This window comes from Belonocnema kinseyi, chromosome 7 (assembly GCF_010883055.1).
Source record: "Belonocnema kinseyi isolate 2016_QV_RU_SX_M_011 chromosome 7, B_treatae_v1, whole genome shotgun sequence".
NCBI lineage: Eukaryota > Metazoa > Arthropoda > Insecta > Hymenoptera > Cynipidae > Belonocnema > Belonocnema kinseyi.
Genome location: NC_046663.1, coordinates 146,579,472 through 146,595,339, shown reverse-complemented (window position 1 = coordinate 146,595,339; position 15,868 = coordinate 146,579,472). Strand labels below are relative to the sequence as shown.

Below are 15,868 nucleotides of genomic sequence, written 5' to 3'. Positions count from 1 at the left end.
ATTTTCTCCTACTGACTTTTTTCGATTAAAAAAAAATTTCCAGAGTTGTAGCACTTATAAAATTAAAAATAATAAATGAAAATGATCATTCTAAGCTAAATAACTTTTTCATAGGACGCGTAGTTTTTACTTTATCTGTAAAGATACAAGATACGAAAACACATAAATGACAAAAAACTTTGCATTTAAAAAGATCTACAAATTTGTAATAAGCTTTTTTTTATAAGAATACATTCAAAATTAAAAAATGAACTTTTAGGAAAAACGACACAAGTTAAAATTACATTGCAACTAGTAAATTTTTTTGCTTAAATTATATCTACAAATTTTCTTCGAGTCACTTTACACTAGAATGCACATTTTTGGTTTGAATCGTGAAAAATAACATTGAAAATAAACAAAATAAATTTATGAAAAACTGACAGTGATACATTTTTTTGTGCTAGCTGAGAATAAGAATGAGTGAAAAATAAGGAGCAAATTATAAAGAAATCATGAAAAATTAAATTTGTACATTATTTTGCAATATCTGAATAAGTAATACCATCAATAGGTGCAGAAATAAATGTAATATATGTTTCATATAATAGTGTTGCACATACTGAAAAAAGTTCACATATCAGATAAAATCGACTGCGAAGCATGAAATACGTAATGAGAATATCTTCCTTAAAGCCGAAGGAGCTTTAACGAAAGAGAATGCACAATCACCAACTTATAGTTATCGATTTGTTGACATTTAATTTGAAAAGTCCTGTGGCTGCGTACGAATGTGGGCAAAATACAAAAACACATTTGTTCTCAAAATTTAAAAATAACTTTAACAGAAAATGTGATTTAAACATTGCTTTACTAAATAGTTCATTACAGGTTATAATTAAATCATTCTCGCTAAATTTCAAAAATAAGAACAAACTAAAAGTTTCAAACATTAAAAAAAGTTTTTACATTAGGATTTTTTGATATAAGAAATACTTTTTGGACAACATGAAGCAATAATAATAAGTTTTTTGTAGTGAAACAAATGAAAATAACATTGGTATTTTTAATATGCTTGTATTAATCAAAAAATCGTTATAAAATATATTAAATATACTTAAATTCAATTTTCTGTGCATAATTGTAAAACTGTAGTTTTAATTGTAAAAATATCTGTGTGAAAAACAAACAAGATAACAAGAAGAATGAAAATCTTTTCAAGACATATGGTTTTGTTGAGAATCTCGATGGAATGAGACAAGACGATATAAGAGTATCGTATCGTAAACACGAAGTTGCAAATTTATATTATTAAAACATAAATAATCAGCGTAATATGCCTTTGATAAATAAAAAGTGTATAAAGCCATAATTGCTTTAATACTAACTACAAAGGATTATTAAATTAAATAGAGTTTTTGCATTACATGTATGAAACAGCCTGGAAGATTATAATTACCCATTTCAGAAACTATACATTAGGGCGGTTTAAGAAAATTAATGTTTTAAATTTCGAAGATCTACGAAACTTCAAAGTTTGTGTATGCTACAAGTATTTCATCCTGAAAATTAAAGTCCGATAACGAAATAATTTAGACATGGAAAGCGTACACATATTTCAAACAGCAAATCCCAGGGGAAAATTTACCACCCGCACAGTACCACGCCAGTAACGCCGGTAGGAGTTCGGTACTGGCGTGGCAGTGTTAGAATACTGGCAGGACTAATGGCTTTATACCGTTAAAACCCCTAATGATAACAATGTTTTGTACTGACTTGCAGTATTTAGCCACATTGGCACTATCCCTAAAGACAAACTAATGAGGTTAAAGCACACCAATGGAATATTCTGGAACTCGCTAGTATATTAAACTGAATGGCGTGCATAACAGAGTTTGACACAGCTTACGTAATTTTCATGCATTTTTTTAAAAGACGTAAAAACGTAGTGAATACATTTTCTGTACATTTACAAATTTTATGTTTTAAGAAAACTCAACATTTTCTTATTTACAAATTTGCTTACTAGTAAACAATTATATATAAATTATACATACAACTTTGTTTTTGCAATTTCTATTACCAATTTGATAACCACAAAATGGTAAGTGGTACAAAATTATTACCGGAGTTATTACTTTTCTATGTTATTTATATTATTTGGATACTTATTTTAAAAAGTTGATGGCTGTGGAAGCTACAATTATAGTTCTTTAAAGTACCCAGTAGCCACAAAATTTGGCGATGTCTTTACGACCAGAAGATACATTTTGGTAGAGCCTGATAAGCCGAGAATTTAATCAGGTGAATGATTTTGTCGTTAGACCTTGGAAGATAATGTCATGCTTAGTAGCACTGATACACTGAGTCGTGGAGAATAAGATATTTCAGATGATGTAACACTAGTCATTCTCCACAACAGATTCCAGTTCCCTCTGGGCGTATGGCATGGCGGGCGTTACATCAAAACGATAGAAGTTCCGAGGATGGTAATACAACACTTTTAGAGCCGTATTGTTTCTCTCCATGTACCTGTAGCGTGCATACTACAAAGCATCCACTGAGAACACGTCCAAGAATTTTTACTTCTTGCTTGCCCGTTCGGCATGTTTGATGTGGAGTTACGGAACGGTCAGGGCAACACAGCGGGCGGTACCTTCCTCCTCCATGCTACTGCCTTCTCCTCATCTCACCGTTAGCCTATTAGCGGTCAACTCACATTTCCCATAATAATTTTCCCTTCACACCTCACACAGGCTTAGGATTGACAACAAAATCTACGAAATAAATTTTTTCCATACTAATGTTTTAAAAAATCATTGCGATATATGTATTTTGAATAATATAATAAGATAATATAAATAAACGAATCTTATTAATTAAACACCTAGAGGAGAGTTTTTGTCAAATGCGCCTCTACATAATAATAATGAAAATTTGATTTAATCAAATATTATCTCAATAAAGTGAAATAAATATTGAAATTAGCTGCATATTTCCCTCTCATAGATTTCAGGTATTTATTTTACTTTAAACTTTTAAATAAAATCTTACAACAACTTTTTCGACAAATTTAAACATTTTTAAATCTCAAAATTAATCTTTTGAAACAGAACCGAAGTCATTTTTTATTTTCCCAAAATATTATTGTTAGAGTCAGTTATTACCGATAATTTTTGTACTGGCACCGACAGAGTATACACTTCAAAAATTAAAATATTCTGTCTTCGTTGTCCATATAATTTTATTTTTTTTCATGTCTTTATAAGTGTAAAAATGTTGTCAAATTATAGATTTGTAGCAAAATATTAATAACAGAATTATTTCTCAATATTAAAATATTATTTGCTCTTGACTTTTTTTCTTCTTCGTTTATTTATATTCTAGTATCACATCATTCACAAGACATATTTCCCGAAAATGTTTTTAAACACGCGAGCATGAAAAAAATTTATTTGGTAGATTTTGCAGCCAGTCGAAAGTCTGGGTAAAGTGTGAAGGAAAAATTATAGCAAACGAGCTGTGTTATCATGACAGTTTTGCAACTCGAAATCAGTCATTAGGCAGATTGTATCACCTACAGATGCATTTATTATGCTATTGTGGTAAACTAAGGTGTTTATAACGTCGTTTTGAAAGGCAAAAATAAATTCCTTAAGTTTCTGATATCAATTCAGCAGACTTCAAAAAAATGTTAGATAGATCCGTTGATAGCTCTTACCTACGTATAATGCCTAAGAATTAATCATGAAGGGGCTGGTCAATATGTTCTCTTAGAAGCGGCAAATGTTCTGCTTCCTGTACACGATTTTTAAGCACAATGTTTTAATGATGCTAGGCCATGTGTCGTGTCTTTGAATTCAACTCGGAAATCAAACCCCTCTGCGGCCCTATCTGTGGGCAAGGTATAGACAGGCCGCAGCATCGATGCCTTCATCTTGACGTACGAGTCGCATAAGAGAATATGTGCTATTTAGAACTGAGCCAGCTGCAGTTAGAACTGCTCCTTGATGAGAACACTCGAAGTTCAGCAAGCCTCTAGCCGCTTTATCTGATGGGAGGTAAATTCGAGGTATAGAAGATCTGGGATGATGACTTCGATGGATTGTCATGATCTTGCGTGTGCTTCCGACAAGTTGCTTCAACTCGTCGACGTGTGATTTTACCGTACCAAACGTGTAGAACAGTATAGCAACGTTTGGAATAATTGGTCGCCTGGATTTTATTCTTCCCTGATAATTCGCAAGCTCAAATTTTTCCGAGAATTTGGCGATACATTTTTTTTAGGGCCATTTTTACCACACGCACATCACGTACATCATAAGCTTTTGTTTTCCGGAAAATTTAAAGATGTACTTCTCAAAACCACTTTTTTCAAATAAAATGAAATATTAAATCAATCATACTAATCCAGTGAATACATACTAGTATACATAATTAAATTCTCTACCAGATAAACTTGAGAAATTTATCAAATAAATTAAAAGTAATTAAAAGCATGTGCCGCTCTGAAAAAAACAGATTTTAATATAAGATACACGTTTGGATTTTGAAAATTAAATGAATAATTGTGTACTGAATGTTTCAAAAAGTTTCATCGAACAATTAATTTATAAAAAATATCTTAAAAATTAGCTTTCTTTGATCGATTTACATGGGCTTCCTCCTTGATCTGTCAGATGAAGCCCATGTTAAAGGAATTAATGTGGGAGCGTGCATATATAACACTTTTTTCGACTATTTCTACCCCCACCTCCTGCGTAATGCTTTTTATAGAGTCAGTGTATGTTGCTTTAACAGGATTATAACAAACTTTAGAACACACTTCCTATTCAATGTTACGTATTATATGAACGTTTCCTATATAAATGTGATTTATATTTCTACTTACAAGCAATTCGAAGTTCAGCAGCGTAAGTGTTAACATTATTGCCTCTAATGCCTTGGCAGTAGTAAATTCCTTGATGTGCCTGGTCAACTTTGTGGATGACTAGCGTTCCATTTTCATAAACAGTTTTCTCTTCATCTGACTCTAGTAAAAGGGTTTTATTGAAAAACCACTTTACAGTCTTAGCGTTTTGAAATACGCAGTTAAAATCAGCTCTTTCACCGTATTTGATGCTTAAATTGCTGGGTAAGACCTTAATTGTAGCAGTATCATTTGATGGAATTACAAGTGGAAAATTTTCCGCCATAGAAGATGAAACAACTTCATTTTGGGCAAGGCACGTGTAAACACCATTATCGTCGAAAATTACTCCATGAATATAAAGCTTGTTCTTTTTCATCTCTATTCGATCGCTTAATGAAATTTTTTCCATATTTCTGAAAACAAAAATTCACAACACGTCAACTTATTAATTCCAGTTTACGACCACTGGGATCGGAAAATTTATTTACGAACTTGCTAATCTACTCTTCTAAAACTGAACTTTCAAACTCTTATTAATTACACAGCCCCTTGAAAAAGGTGTCTTCAGTTAGAAACGAGACCTTTCATTTCCTTACGATTTGGATCTGCTAAGAACAAACCTGGAGGCGGTTTTATCGTGTAACCCTAAATTTTCAAAAAATTTCAAAATTTTCGAATTTCGTGAACAAATTCTTTTTTTTTCGAATGAGGTGATTTTTTTTCAATTAAAAATAGCGACGAAGTATAGTTTGACGTGTGTCGTGCTACATAATTTAGTACAGCCATTTATTAAGTTGAATAACTGCAGGCGAATTGAGCATTCAAACTTCGGTCCAATGTTTAAAGGGCGTTAACTAGAAAGTTACATAACGCTTAATCCTGGTGCAATTACGTGAGAAAAAAAGAATTATAGCAATGTTTCTTGAACACTGGAAGCGATGAAAAATACATCTCAAGAAGATGTGTAAAATGATTCGCATTTTGTTTCAAACCTTTTAACGTTAAAATGCAAAAAAAAATAAATAAATGAAAAAAATGAATAACTAAAAATATTTAGCTGGCAGGAACAGGACTGCAACCACGATGATCTCTCCCAATCCAAGTCAGCTAAATTAAAACTTCGAAATTTAAATTAGATTAAAATCAAATTAAAAATCTTTTTAACATCCAATAATCAATTTAATGTGAAGAATTCCTGAAAATAAAACCAAGAAAAGTTCTTTTTTACCTTTGGACAAAAACAAAAAAGAGGAAAGAAAAATGAAAAGGCAACCAACCAAATCCCCTTCCTTCTTTTTTTCGCTTTCTTTCTTCTTTTTTATTTTTATTATCATCAAATCACAATAAAAAAAACATTTGTTAAAAATATTCATCAACGTTTCGGCATTCATACTGTACCCTTATTAAGGCAAACAAATAAAAATTAAAATAAAATAAAATTTTTAGCCAGCATGAATAGCACCGCAACCCTGACACCTAAGAATCAACACCGGAGAATCAAGTGAAAGTTCAAAAGGCAAACCTATTTGCCATTTTGTTTGATATTTAGAGATTTTCGTTTGTAAACTTAGAGATTTTTTTGTGAATTTAGATCTTTTACTTTAAAGGTCAGAAATCGCAGCTGTGGTAAGGAAACTACGTTACTAAGACTAGATTTAAAATTTGTTATTTTAAGGACTTATTCTGTTCGTTCATTTGTCTTTTTTTAAAGATCCGGACTCGTCGAGACATCGTGGGACATCGAAGGACTTCTGTCGACTTCAAAACTCAAATGGAACGCCACTCGAAACTTTTAGAATGGCAAGATTCTATCGACACACATTTCAAAACATTTCAAATGATTTTCCAAACTTTTAATGCAAATTAGTGATTTTTTATTTTTAGAAAAATGGTTTAAGGGAATATTGGGAATGGGTTTTAACATTTTAAAACATTTGCAAAATTATCAAAGAAGAATATTAAATATTTTCAGGAAATTTTTCAGCATTTAACAAAATGTTAGCTTAAAGTTTCAACTTTAATCATATGCAATTCTTATTTTAGTTATTTTCCGCTCACTTCTACCTACTATTCATTCTACCTTTCGAGTTTCCTCACAATAGACTGAATTGCGTAATGAACCATAAAAGTTGGAAATCCCCAAAAATTGATTAAGTAAAATCAGGTATACGGACTGTAGGATGGATGCATGAGGTTCGTCAGAGATTCTAGGGCATTGGCTTAAAGGTTTTCGCGAGTTCATATGAGGGATTTAAAATTTAAATGCCCTTAAATAATTATGGGTCGTCTAACAGTGGATACTTGAAATATTTGAATTTTTATATTTGGGTCAAATGATTGAAAAATTTTTTGAATGAAAAAAACGAATTTTCAACCAAATAGTTGCATTTTAATAAGAAAACATTAATTTCCTACTAAAAAAAGACGAATTTTCAAGAAAATACACCCAAATAATTCTCGCTTTCAGTCACCCCGTTCTCTGTATGCGTAGAACTGCTAGCTCACGCAGTTTCTCAGGGAAGCAGGGCGAGAGCAGTTGCGACATTATAAATATTCCAATTGTAAACGAATCAGGCGGCCCACATTGTTTACGTCTCGATCCCCCCAAAATCAGTCCAAGACTATTTGAAGGCAATCCCTGACACTGGACTGAAATCGAGAGCTTGATGTACATCCATTTTCAACAAACAAAAAACGAATTTTTAACCAAAATGAATAATTCCCTTTTGAACAAATAAAATAATTTTTCAACCAAATAATGGACTCATACATGAATTTTCTACCGAAAAGATCCATTAAAATTTCAGGTGAGTGGATTGTGGAAGTGTATAGAAGGGTGTGGATGTGAGAGATTGATTGAGGTATTGTGAGATTGGAAAGGGGAGGTAGATATTTTTGAGGATTGAGACAGATTTGTGTGGAAGTTTGTTTGGAGATTTGTGACAGGGTGAGAGGACTGTGTTGATCGGGTTGGTAGTAGCAGGGTTGAGTAGCGACGCCGAAAAGCGAGACAGGTACCAGACCGCGACGGTAGATAGAGGCAGGAAAGCATAGAAGACGGGAGAGTTTGAATTTGATTCATGGCTAGCAGAGGGAGTATCTCCGCGGAAGAAACAGATCGAGAGCAGGAAGTGTTCTGTATGCCGAGGCTTTTATCAAAAGGAAGAGATGGGAGAAGGGAAAGCAGTGAAGAGAAAGAAGATATCGGGGCGAGCGTGAAATATCAAAAGATGCTTAGATCGCCGCCGGAAAAACAGAGTTTGGTAGGGAAGAGTGACAATAGTAAGGGGGCTGACAGAAACGGGGATGAAACTGAAGTTACGATGAAAGAGGAAAGACTAAAGGAAATTCGCGAAGTGATGATAGAGGTAATGGGGATTTACGAAGAAAAGCAGGAGAAAAGGGGAGAGGAATTAAAGAAGGAAATTAGGCGGGAAATAACTGAAGTTAAGAAGGGAATAAAAAAATGGGAAGAAATCAGGGAAAAGTTAGAAAAGAGGATGCAGTCATTAGAACAAAAGCTAGAAAAGCAGGAAGAAGACAATAATAAAAAGGTACAGGAGATGCAAGGTAGGATGAAGAAAATTGAAAGCTCGAGCCGAGATTATGGTGGGGGAGAGAGTGGGAATAAGGAAATGGAAAGGCTGATAAACATAGAGCAAAGAATAGAAAGGAAAGAGAGGGAAGAAAAAAAATTAAACATAGTGATAAAGGGTATAAGATTAGAAGGGAAAGAGCTGCAGGAAGGGGTGGACGAAGTACTAAAAAGGATTGGTGCTAAGGTAGAGATAGAGGAAATGTGAAATGTAGGAAGCGAAGTGCGAAGAGGGGAGATAATGGCATTGGTGAAATTAAAGAAATGGGAACGTAAGAGGGAGGTGATGACAAAGAAAAGGTTATTATATGGAAGTCCAGAGAGAATAGAGGATGATTTGACATGGGTAGAAAGGAAGATACAATATAAATTGAGGAAAATAGCAGAAGAAGAAAGAAAAATTTTCTTCAAATTAAAAAAACATGGAGCATAATAATAAAAGATATCCTCCTTCCAATTATAAAAAATTGAAAAATCAAAAGGACCCCGCACACAATACATGCGAAAATGTTTTTCGGTGGATTTGCCTAAAACTTGGTAATATTGCAGGTTATAAGGGTAAATGAATCATCGTGAACAAAATTTTTTTTGAATGGTCAGTTTTAGCGATATAGGAGCCAAGCGCTCAAAATCAGTGCACATAATATATCTGCGTAGCATTGAGAGCAAAAACAACGACAAAATACGAATTACACATTAAAATGTGATCAACATTACGTCCGCCTATCCCGATAACTCTCACAGCCCGCTTCTCGCAACAGCCGAACGCTAAGCGCTTAATATTTTGCATTAACTGCAACACTCACAGCTCGAGAGAAACCGTGGTGGTAAAATAACGTCAGCGCCAAGTACAGGCATAACTATCATATTAACAACCTGCTTTTCGCAACGTTAGAACGCGAAGCGTTCAATATTTTCAATTATTTGCAAAACTCACAGTTCGAGGGCAGCAACAGTCTTAAAACGAGGTCAGTATAAAAAATCATTTATAAAGTATATATAAATATACATAGTTTGAGGGAGCAGTTGTGCTAAAATAAAATCAGTATCAAGAGTTATTGTGCCATATAACGTGCACTAAAAGCAACGTTCGAATGCTAAGCGCGCATTATTTTAAATTAACTGCAACACTTGCGGTTTGAGGGTAGCAACAGTGGTTAAAGCAGGTCAGTATCAAGCGCGATTATGCAAATCATATAAATCGCGCACCTTTCAAAACGGTTGAACTCTAATTGCGCAATGTATTATCATAACTGATACAATTAATACTTTGAGTTGAGAAATGGTGCAAAATGAGCTCAGTACCATGTGAGATAAGGTTAGCTGCAAGTGAGGCTATAACAATCATATAAATCGCCTGCTTCTCGCAACCTTAGAACGCTAATGGCTCAATAGTTTGAATTAACTGCAGCACTCATAGCTTGTGGGTAGCAATGATGCTAAAATAAAGTCAGTACTAAGTGCAGTAATGCTAATCATATAAATCGTCTGCTTCTCGCAATGTCATAACGCGAAGCGCCAAATATTTTGAATAACCTGCAACACTCACAGTTTGAGGGCAGCAGCAGTGCTAAAAGAAGGTCAGTATCAAGTGATATTGTGCCAACCATGAATATAGTTCACTTTCAGCAATGTTCAACATTTGGAGATAAATAACACACTCACTTCTTCGTACGCAGAAATTGTGCTAAATTCGACCCATTAAATCAATAACCAAATTCTAAAACAAGCAGGTTGTATCTAGAACACCCAAGGTAATCGTTTTTGAATAAAAAACTTCGCTTTGTGATAACGAGCTATTATAGGATGTTTTTAAGGCTTCAAGTAATTTTCAGGAGATTAAGATACAAAAATGTGTTTTCAAAAAGTCAACAATAATGCCACTTGGGAATGGTATAGCTAATGAAGGCAAGATTGGACATTGCTCAGCCAACAATCAAGCTAATGAAGACAGGATTGGGCATAGTCCAGCCAATGAAGAGAAGCTTGAAAGTAATCTAGACAAGAAGCTAAAGATAGGACTTGATTCAGTCAGTGAAGGTTATATCGGAATCCATTGAGCCAATTAAGACAACATTTGGAACAATTCAGCCAATTAAGGCAAGATTGCGAATGAATCAGCCAATCAAGACAAGATTGGAAAAGATCCAGTTATGGATTAGTCTTGTCGAGGGCTATCGAATATTTTGTTCATGACGTGCATATCCGAGGAACAACAATACACTGGCTACGTGTGCACATGCATCAACAATTCGAGCAATAGACTTGCATGTACATTAGTAACCTTGCATCATCTTCGTTAGTAGGTTGGTATGCAATCCATAACTGACGTATTCCTGCATTGCGGATTCGTAAGCACATCCTTATCCTCAATAATCCAGCTTCTAGTATCCTATCCGCATCTCCTAACATTTCAACCAGGAAATTATTTGTGTCGTCACTCTGCATTTTGTCCTGTACATAGGATGGGTCTAATTTTATTTGATATGTCCCAATAGTCAGCTGTTTCAAATAGTTTAGAGTTAATAGTGGAAAATCGGGTATATGTTCCGAGTTCAAGCGAACCCATCTTTGAGCGATGCGACAAAAAATCACTCAGATTTTTAGATGCGGAATTGGCACAGAATTGTTCAAGAATTTGAATATAGTTTTTATGTCACCATTCCTAGCCTCTACAATCCATCTAGACTTCGTGACTAAACGTAAATCATTGGCTTCCTTCGTAGAAAGCTGTCACTGTCCAGGTGGTAGAAGTGCTGGCATGTTCCATCTGATACCGAGGCGAGCCAGTAACTCTGTGACATCCCGATAACCTCTATCTACTATCATAATGTCATTTTCCTGGAACCACTGTCTCATTATCTCAGTATCTCTCTCAAATTCGTTCTGTAGAATTGCAGCGTCATTATTTCGACTATCCGAAAAATAAGGCTCTTGTATGTCAAGAATATAGCCATTTGGTGCTACAATCAAAATAGGCTTAAGTAGATGCCGTCCCTTGTGAACACAGTATGACTGCCGAAGAGATAAAAAATTCGTACTTCTTGATATATTGACACAGGTACTGTCAATGTCGTTAATCACCCGTGGAGTCTGTGCCTCTGGTTTGTGTAATTAACTTTTAAATTCAGTGATATGCCTTTCTATATACTGTTGTCGCGTGAGAGCATCAAATCCAAGATTACGAGAAAGAAAGCGTTGCATCAGTGAGTGCCTGATAGTGGAAATGACAAGACTTACAGCTTGTCTACTTGAATATTGGAACATCACTTTCAAAAAGTCGTCAAAAAGCCCTTTTTGCATCTTACACAAGACAATTGAAAGGTCATTCTTGCTGATGTACCTGTACCTATCTTGGCTGAGTATTCTGTCGCAGTGAGCAAATAATTACAGAAACTATTCTTTTGTCACAGGAGAAAAGGATTCGAATTCGTCACCAGTGAAACTATTCTTATCCTCGAACCTCTTCTGATTTCCCGCAACATCACGAAGGACTTGTAAAACTACTTGCAATTGCTGTCCTAGGATAACGTAAGGTATGTTTATAGAGCGCCAGCCAGGAAACAAATTCTTTGGAATGAAGCTATTATCGTTTAAATGATTTTTGTAATATTTGAGGTTACCGGGAATATATAAATATTTTGCACAACAAAAAGGTCCACCGTACATTCCAGTGAAAGCCTCTGTATATCTATTTCAGCATTTCTTCTCAAAATAGCGATTTCGCATTTATTAGCATTTTCATCGCCATCTATGCAATAAAGTCCAGGAGCTTATGCTCTGCTTCAAACGTAGCAATGTAGACGATTTTTGAAAGCCATATTCAAATGTCTTTTCAGCAATCTGGAAGTACAAGATTATTTTCAGTGTAGAATTCTATTATAATTATTGGAAAAATCACTTCATGAGAATAATCAGTTAAAAACAATTGAATTTTTAATACAAATGCCATTATCACTATAGTAGTAGCAGTAGTAGATTTATTGAACACAAAGTTACAAATTTCATAAAAGTTGCACATAAAAATAAATAAATCAAAACACTTGTTGGAGACCAATAGATCTATGCAAGTGGATATCCGAAAATATATTAATAAAAAACATTTGCAATACAGCAATATTTGTATAAGTTGCACATCAGTACAAATTGAGACAGTCTTTCGATTATATGTGGGACATAACTTCTAAGAGGTAGATCTGGTAACAAATATGCGCACGCAACTGCAAAATTTCATTAAGCATTTGTACAAATTTCTTAATGGTGTTAGAATCGTGAGACGACAATATTGTTAACCATGCATTGCTGGGGTCTTCATTGTCATTAATTGAAAAGTATTTACTGAGAATTTGATTGTAAGTCGAACAGTTGGCGACAATATGTAAGGAGTCGTCAAAGCCGAGTTTGAAAAATGCACACAGTTCGGAACCCAGGAGAAGATCAAAACTCTGGTTTTTAGTGTATATTTTTGATACATGGCTGTTAGGTAGTCTGAACTAAGCAAAAATACGTTTGAAATATATTGGCAAACGATGTAGTAGGTAAGACTGCATTCCATGTTGCAATGCAATACTCGGATAATTTTGAAGACTCCTTGAATTACCGCAGCGTTGTAGGTCGCGATTATGTAAAAAGAGCCTATAATTTCCCCGAAGATCATTTGCGCCAGTCCCAAGAACATTAGACGACAGACAGTTCCACGTATTGACCATTCCACAGTCTTCGAAAAAAGTTTCAATTTGTAAATACCAATTATATTTAATGTCTGATTGATTTCGCTAAGATAAAACCGTAAGTTTCTCAAGACATTGTCTAGGGTGCCGAAAACTTTCCATGTAATACATTTTATTTAGCAAAACAATATCGAACAGAAGACCAGGTGAGACAGAGGCAACACTCCCACCTCCAATGGAATGGGGTAGTTGGGAGTATTTCTGGGAAGCAGTAATAATTTTTTTTAAAACGATAGTTGGACTCTCAATGAAGTTCATGTGACCGACGCTCCAAACCTGGCATCCATACAACAGCGTACTTAGACAAAGGCTTTGATACATTTTATTATAAGTCGGCCAAGAGTCTGCTTTCGTAACATAAATTGGTTTTATTGTCGCCCCGACAGCCATGTTTTCAGAACTTACGAATTTTTTTGCGGCGGCGTTAAATGATATAGAGCTGGTTATCGGGAGACCCAGATATGTAGATTCCTTGACAACTTCAATTCTGTCTTCTCCAAATTGAAGTTATTATTTCTGTTAACCTTTTTTGCACGCAGTACAATCATAAAGCTTCTAGTTTTTTACTAAGTTCTATTGGAGTATCAGCGAGAAGTAAGATGTCATCATAAAAGTTGAGTATAATGTTAATCATCTTTGTGCTTATGCCCAGCTCATGCAGTCTCTGTCACAACATTCCGTGACAAACATAGTCAAACGCACCTTTAAAGTCTATGAAAGCAACATAGACTGAACTATTGGGATAGCTAAGACGAATCTGTATTAGAGAAATAAGGGTAAATAAGTTGTCTAAGCAACTCCTCCTTTTTCTGAATCCCGACTGAGATTCTAGAATTAAATTTGCATGTTATTGGCCTATACTTAGAAGGGCCATGTATGTTTCCTTTCTTAAACAACATGGGCATTGTTAGATAACCTCAAGAGCTTTGATAAAATGATCGCGCGCATTCAGATAACATATCTCTTTTGTAGACCTCTAGAGCAGCAAGAACAAGATTTTTAGCATCTTTGCATTCTCTGTCGAACCATGGTTTCCGGCTCTTTCTCATACCATTGGATACGTGCTTCATTCCAAACTCTTCAGCAACCTTTATTATAGTAGATATGAAATTTTCAATAAAATATTTACGTTCTTATCTACAATGGAACAATCTCGCCTGTTTACCATGAAAGTATAAAAATCAGCTGATTTAGACGTGTCGAAATGGATTTTAAAAATTTTATTTCTACAAGGTTTGAGATGCGCTATTTGAGAATAGTGTTCTAGACTGACTGACGCAGGGTAGTGATCTGAGAATGTCATAATACGTAAGACCTTGAAAGTCGCTAAAAGAACGGCCATTCAGTAAGATTAAATCGCTTTTTTCCATGTAGTCGACGAATAACATTCCCCTACTATTTATAAATTTAGCTGTAGAACATCGGTGGGCGGAGAAAGCTTTATTAGACACAATCGCAGAATCTAGCTGATTTAAATTGGCAACACGACAGTTAAAATCACCTCCTAAAACAATTGGGATATTAGGTTTATCTTTATATATCTGCGCGAGAGAATCGTCAAAGTTAGATAAAAAGTATTCTATAGTCTTGGATGGTGAAAAATACACTAGACCCAGGATAAAAACAATACATTTATACTCGATTTTCACAAAGATATATTTGTAATTGATTACGATTACCTCCTGTTTCAAATGTGTATTGTTGTAAGAGATGAGAAGCCCGCCTTGAGCTCTGTCATACAGAGCGCATCTGGTTGCTAGGCAACAGACTGCTTGAAAGCTATTGAGAAAATAAGGAAGTGTTACCGTATCAGCTGTTGAACACGTATCGCAGATACATAGGATGTCGTTATTTCTGAGGGTATGCTCAAAATCACTGAGATTGGCCAGTCCGTGAACGTTTGGAGCACTAGAATTGCTTACATCGATGACAGGAGTTTGAGTTGTGTTCTCTTCGTGGAGTCCTGGTTGCTACTTTAATAGGTCAATTTTGTTTTTCGAGCCATTATGCACGGCTGCTTTCGTCAAATTGTTAAGGTTTGAATTGTTTGATATGAAGTCGTCAGTTGTTGGTTGCAGCAAGCGTGTATTTCGTTTTGTTGGAGAACTTTTCGGAGGGCCCTCGCAGAAGTAACTGTCATGTCGTTTATTGACAAGTCGGAATCCTTAAGCTTTCGCACATGGTCCAAAAGAACCTTTCTTTCTTCTCTCTCCTTTCTGGTGCGATCTTTAGCAATGGAGAGGTTTAGCTCGCGTAATTCGGGAATTTTTTTGAAGATGGATCTGACCCATCGGGAAGAGATGAATTTAATGATGATTGGATGTCCATTTCGTTGCTTCTCAAGTCTAAACGCGTCAGCGAATGCGTTTTCAAGAATTCTCAGGTCGATCTTTTGAAATAAGTTTAGGATTGAGGAGATGATATCATTATTGTGTTCTTCGTCATCCGGTAGGTTAAAGAGAATTATATTCTTTGCTCGATCCTGTTGGTGGAGGATCGCTACTTCATTCTCTAGTATAGAAAGCTTTTTCCGTATTTTAGCAAATTCCGAAGAAATACGAGGGTAGTTCAATAAGTCCTTAGAATGACCAACAGATGGCGCGCGAATCGCTCCAAATCATCTGTTTTCAGTCAGCACCACTCCCGACTAGA

The 15,868-nt window shown here is 35.0% G+C and overlaps 1 protein-coding gene across 3 annotated transcripts in view; it reads right to left on the bottom strand.

Moving 5' to 3' along the window:
- LOC117176944 (tyrosine-protein kinase-like otk) overlaps positions 1-15,868 on the bottom strand; it is a 329,105-nt gene that overhangs the window by 137,066 nt on the left and 176,171 nt on the right. For all 3 annotated transcript variants that reach the window (XM_033367348.1, XM_033367349.1, XM_033367350.1), the window contains one exon: positions 4,871-5,304. In XM_033367348.1, coding sequence (XP_033223239.1) covers positions 4,871-5,304 — 434 coding nt within the window. The remainder of the gene's footprint in view (positions 1-4,870; positions 5,305-15,868) is intronic.